At 42.1% G+C, this 6,175-nt stretch overlaps 1 protein-coding gene across 1 annotated transcript; it reads left to right on the top strand.

Moving 5' to 3' along the window:
- Positions 1–2,562: 2,562 nt before the first annotated feature.
- LOC132111703 (mRNA decay activator protein ZFP36L1-like) lies at positions 2,563–5,664 on the top strand. Its single transcript, XM_059519261.1, has 2 exons — positions 2,563–2,729; positions 4,046–5,664. The coding sequence occupies exons 1-2, from the start codon at positions 2,673–2,675 to the stop codon at positions 5,108–5,110; spliced, it is 1,122 nt and encodes a 373-aa protein (XP_059375244.1). The 5' UTR covers positions 2,563–2,672; the 3' UTR covers positions 5,111–5,664.
- The last annotated feature ends 511 nt before the right edge of the window (positions 5,665–6,175 follow it).

The following is a 6,175-nucleotide window of genomic DNA, read 5'->3' as shown; positions in this document are numbered from 1 at the left end:
TCTATCGTGCATCTGTAAAAAAAAAAAAAAAAAAGTGCTTTACTATTTTCTGCCTTTCTTGTAAAACAATAAATTTGAAAATGTATTCCCATCATTGTGACTAAAAATAGTCTTCATTAATCATAAATGTTACTTTCGGGCACAGGGTAAGATAAATTATGATTATTACAGTGATGATGCTTTTCTTACTGACCCTGCTCAGTAAGAATGACTCAGATTGGGGAGTCCACCCTTCCTCATGATCAACAGGACAGGAAACCTGGTCAGACAGGAAAATGACCACTGACATTTCACATGCTAAACTCAAGATAGGAAATTATATTTCAATAATCATATTTTCATCACTTCACTATTTCCAGTCTTCAAACCCGGACACTCTTCCCCAACAAACTCCTCTTCCCAACTACAGTGCATTTATCTTTGTGGCAGTATCCTGTTTTCAGCTTCTTCAGTTCTTTGCTCCAACTCTGCAAAAGATCGGAAAGGAGGAGTAAACAAATTATAAACAATAGCATAACAACTAAAAGCTAATGTCATAATCTTTAAGCCAGAGGACTATTGCTACTCCCATATTGTAGGGGTCAAAGAGAAACCCATAAACTACACTTGATTATATTTTCGAGTTAAAAAGCAAGCATCTTTTCAGCGTCACTTTCAACTCTAATCAACAGTCTTGACCCTTGAGGAAACTCATTGCACAGCTGGAGCCCTGTATAAAAAGGAGAGGGGGCAACAGCTGCTTTGTATAGGAGTTGCATGAGAACAACATGACTAGAGAGATCTAGTGGTGCACCACTTACAATTCTGTGGCCAAGCTTTTATGGACAATTATTTTTCCCCCATTTCAAATGTGCTTAACCTTTAACATAAATAACTCTTGGAATCTCAAGTTCCCCCTACATACTTAGAGATTAGACTGCAAAATAATCCTGTAAGAGATAATTCATTCTTTACCTCTTATTACAACTCTCTCCTGCTCCCTCTCACTGTTCAACAAACAGCAGGAGAGCCAAGGAAAGAGATGTAGTGGAGTCTGAGAACACGGATTGAAATGAAGTGCTCCCTCTACAGGCCACCCTTCGCATTCGCAAACTCTCTGAACGCACACAGCCATTACAATGCATTTGCATGATCTGTGACAAACAAATGTTAAGTTTGAATAATCAGTTACAACATAATAACTTGAGATAAAATATACTCTTGGCTTTGTATGAGTGGAAATAATTTATTTTATCTATAAGTATTACAAGTATTATATTATAAGGCTATAAGTATTGAGAGTTGAAAACACTTTGAAATGTAAACTCTACTGCTCTGTCAACCTTCGATTTTGGCTCTCTTACACCCTGGGGGTTGACTGCCCTGTACCACAGAACTTGTTAAACTCCTCCTTATATGTGTTTATCATCCTCATAATTCTTAAACTGAATTAATAATCTCAGTATAGAGTATATGTGTGAAAGTTCCTCACATCTCACCTACAGTCCTTATGTTAAAAGCACCATTAAAGTGTGGAGAGAAAAAAAGGCTTTTATAAAAACTTCCACCTCTGGCTGAGAGGAGGTGGAGAGAGGGGGGTGTTATGACCCCATCCTCTCCTCCGCCCAACACAGCCCCGAGCAATGTAGCGCTGTAGCAAATATACCCAGAAAAACTGCTCCCTCCTCCAACATTTCTCAAAAAACTTTAGTCCAAAGTGGTGATGTTCTGTTCTTCCTCAGCTGTAACACAAATACAGAATGACTCAGTGTAGAGAGAGAGAGAGAGAGAGAGAGAGAGAGAGAGAGAGAGAGAGAGAGAGAGAGCAGTTCTTGGCCTGTCATGGATTGTTGAGGTGGGCTGTGGGAGGGGGTCCTGAGTAGCGTGCATTTGAAGTTGTAGGAGCTTTTTATCACCATTTCATTGAATATAAAGACTATAGATTAATACATTTTAAGTAACAAATTGTCTTTGTGTAGAACTAACATACCACCACCCTCCTGAGGTAACAAGAGTCTGCAAGGATTTGTGGATCTGTAAAATTTACAAGAAAATAAACACCTTCCAACGCTATCCAATTAGGTTTAAATTAAAACAACAAAAATTAAAATGCTCACAATGAAATAAGGGTGTTGGTAAAGGGTATTACGTAAAATTAACGAACACTCAGTACAACACTCTACTTGTCATTCATTTTACATTTAAGTGATAAGTTGTTGATTTCCGAAATAATTCGCAGCAAAAAAAATAAAAATAAAAAAATGCACATTAGGCAATATCAAGTAACTAAATAAATAAATAAATAAAAACACTGAGTTACAGAGCGTTTTGTTGCAAAGCTCTACGCAAACTAAACCTTTCTAACATCAGTCTCCAAGACAACTGAACACAAGCTCGCTGATTTGCCTTTGAGCGTGCACGAGAGCTCTGGTAAACTTTTATACTGCTTTGCACTTCTGAGCGAGAGAGACGCCAAAACTTCAAACCTTGAAGAAAAAAAAGGAAAAAGAGTAAGAGAGAAACGCCCATGTGAAGCGACGTCTCGTGGCCCCTCCTGTATCTGGGTTAAAAGGAAATGCAGACCGAGGGGATTTCTTATAGGGCAGCACAAGTTTACACAAGCAGGACCTGACTTGTTACAATTTACAGTATCCGATTCTTCTCGCTGTGTTTGATTTACCCTCGATTGGAAGATGACCACAGCCGTGGTGTCGCCTTTCTTCGACTTTAGCGAAGTGATCAACAACAAGGTGAGGAAAAAAGTTTTAGCTTGATCTGTTTGTGTTGTGGAATGTGAACGATTATACTTCCATTCTAGGTTTGAGTGGGCTATCTTTTTTTTTTTTTTAGCTGTATTGCAACAATAACTAAATTGCAACTGTTTTTACCTCTCTTGAGTCATCTTTAAAGTTCTAATCTAGCAATAAAGTAGTACAAGACGCTTGCAGCCAGTAAAGTTCCCTGCTTGGCTTGTTCTGGAGAATCCATGGCTGTGATTTCACAACGTGTGTAGGTAGATGATGCATAATGCGTTCATGGACATTTTTAATCAAGATTTTAAGTTAAAAGTTATATGAAGGAAAAGTGTATATCTTGGATTCTCAGGCTGCTTGCAATTAATTTGAATTTAATCACAATCTTAATCACTCTCCAATCCTTTCATCAAAATAATGTAGTGTGATTAATTAAAAGTACATATTTTTTAGTAAGCTAACTTCATTTTAATTAAGAGATTGCATGCTTAACAATTGTCAATATTTTGACATGGTATATCACACCTCAGTGCACATCAACTTCCCACAATTATTTCATATCAACTACCCATGTATGCATGTATGTGTCACATAGCTTTCTTTTGAACTTTGAAGGTTGGAGCAACCGGTTTCAGATATAGCAAGCTTAACAAAATCCTTTTTTGGATTTACCTGTTCGGGTGTTAACTTGAATGGTGGATCAATCTGTCAGGGCTGTCCCGTGATTTCATTGAATTAAACTGACTGAGAGGAGTGACTTAGAAAACCAGCAAGTCAAGCTGGTTCTTAGATATGAGTCATTAACCCATAACTGTTGGCAGACATCATTTGTCAGTGGAGTTAATGTGTTTTTCTGTGCTGTGTAGATTAACATTGTATATGTATATATCTCCATCCAGCTGTTTAAGAATCAATTATGTCTGTTTTTAGTTATATTACTTTATTCTGTTTAGTACAGAGATATATTTCCTTATGAAAAACTTTAAGCAACATGATCTAGTTTGATAATGCTGATTCTGACTGTTGTCAGACGTGGTCATCAATGCCCACAGGTTTGCAGGCAGACATAGTCTCACATCTGATACAGTACGAGTTAGGTTATTACTCGTATCAGACACGTGCAGCAGTCTTTGCTGTTCTAAAGCAGTCAAGCATTCCATCGGTGGGCATCAAGCCAAACAAACAGTTGTTTAGGCCTGTATTACTCATGGGCTTAACAGTGCAAAACAGTTAAGACTTGCCAACCACTTTGTGGCTTACAGTAACTGAATTTAATGTCGTCATTGTTCTTTTTTTGTCTTTTTCTTTTGTAGAACAAAATGCTGAACTACAATAATAACATCCTTAGTTCTCCACACCCTGTCTCTGTCCCTTGCACGGGGGCAAGTCTGCCCATCTCCAACCCCACTGGGTGCCTGCTGGACAGGAAGGCTGTGGGGACACCCTCAACTATTGGGGTTTACCAGCGCCGGAACTCTGTCACTTCGGCTAACATCAAACTCAACCAAAACCAGTTCTTGAACATTGCTAACGCAGATCCATCCTTGCTCTGCTCGGAGACTGGAACGACTGGCAGCAGCAACAAAGAGAACCGACTTCGAGACCGCTCTTTCTCGGAGACGGGGGATCGCCTGTTACAGAAGTGTTCGGGCCCTGGAGGCCCCAACAGCCAGGTCAACTCGAGCCGTTACAAGACAGAGTTATGCAGGCCATTCGAGGAGAATGGCGCCTGCAAGTACGGTGACAAGTGCCAGTTTGCCCATGGCATTCATGAGTTGCGCAGCCTAAGCCGCCATCCTAAGTATAAGACCGAGCTCTGCCGCACATTCCACACCATTGGCTTCTGCCCCTACGGCCCACGCTGCCACTTCATCCACAATGCGGAAGAGCGCCGTGGACCTCCTCCAACCTCATCCCCCCTTTCAGCCTCCAATAAAATGGAGAGGCCGCGGCTGCAACACAGCTACAGCTTTGCAGGGTTCCCAAGCTCTGGAGGCTTGAGGGACAGCCCCTGCTCCATCACCCCTCCACCTATATTTTCCCCAGACAATCTGCCTGAGTGGCCTAGCAGCAACCCCTTTACATATTCCAGCCAGGAGCTGGCCAACCTCTTCAGCCCCAGTTTGGGCAATGCACCTTTATCCTGCACCGACCCTTCCACCCAGGCCCCATCTTCCCCAACGACCCCTTACTACTTCAGGGCCATGTCCGAGTCTCCCCAACTCTACGAGTCTCCATCCAGTCAGCCAGACTCGCTTTCTGACCAAGAGGGCTACCAGAGCAGCTCGAGTGGAAGTCTGAGCGGCTCCGAATCTCCCATCCTCGACACCACCCGCCGACTGCCCATCTTCAGCAGGCTTTCCATCTCTGATGACTAAAGCACATTGAGCCAGACCCCGTCCCCCTTTCCACTGCATGCAGCAGTCTTGGGCAGAGAGGATGAGACGCTAGCACTCCCTCGATCTCTCACCATTTCTCTGGCACCCTAGAAGCCGTAGACTTCCCTCCTTGTATCACCTCCGCTCTGAAACCGATGCAGTGAATTAAGGGATTTTTCTCTTTTTGAAGACTCTTTTTAACCAGAACAAGCTAAAACTCTCCCGGCCTCAAGGCTCTTCTGTTTTCCGTGCCTCATCTTGCAGAGCCCCTGCTATGTTTTTGGTGTGACTGTGCCAAACACGCAGAGTAGGAAGTGGATTAGCGAAATGCTAATCGTGAGCGGTATGAGACCGCTGTGCCAGGTGCCACAGCTGCAGTCAAGTGTAGCGGAGCCGGTGGCACGGTTATGGGAGAGATCTGTGCCCACCCCCCTCACGAATTACCACTCTTCTCAAGGACACTCTTTCATAACTAACTAAAGCTCACAAGTGTCATGCTTAGACCTTTCACAACTGTCTTTGTAGACCGCCTTAAAGAAAAAAGAGGAAAAGAATTAGAAAAAAAAAGACAAGTGCCTGGTGTTAAGTGTTTGGGTCAACGGACCACTGTTTCTTTTATCTTTATTGTGTTTTTGTTTGTTCCTCGTGGCCTGATTATGTAGCTCTGGTTTTGAGTGTGTGCTCTCCCTCCCTTGAAATTGCAGATTACACCAGTCTGCAGGAAGAACTTCTCTCATAAGAGTTGAATGAAAATGGAGACGGGATGTCTCCACTCGAAAAATGAACAATTCCTTAAAAGTTTTTTGTTGTTGTTGATGTAAGTGCCCCTTTTCCCCATTAGTCGCTGGCTCCTTAAAGTTTGTTGGGAAGGGAATCTTGTTATTAAACCTTCGAGACAAACTCTTTCTTCTGTCCCACCTCAAAACGCCACCTTCTCTCGGGCCTATCAGCAAACAGAGGGAGAATTCCATCATTCCCAAGGTGCAGTGATGCCCTGCAGCCTCACTATAGTTCTTTTTTTTTTTTTTTTTTTTTTTTTTTTTTTGTCGTAGATTCTGCTCAGAG

This window comes from Carassius carassius, chromosome 31 (genome assembly GCF_963082965.1).
Source record: "Carassius carassius chromosome 31, fCarCar2.1, whole genome shotgun sequence".
NCBI lineage: Eukaryota > Metazoa > Chordata > Actinopteri > Cypriniformes > Cyprinidae > Carassius > Carassius carassius.
The sequence above is the reverse complement of the archived record's forward strand: the minus strand, read 5'-3'. Positions and strand labels throughout refer to the sequence as shown.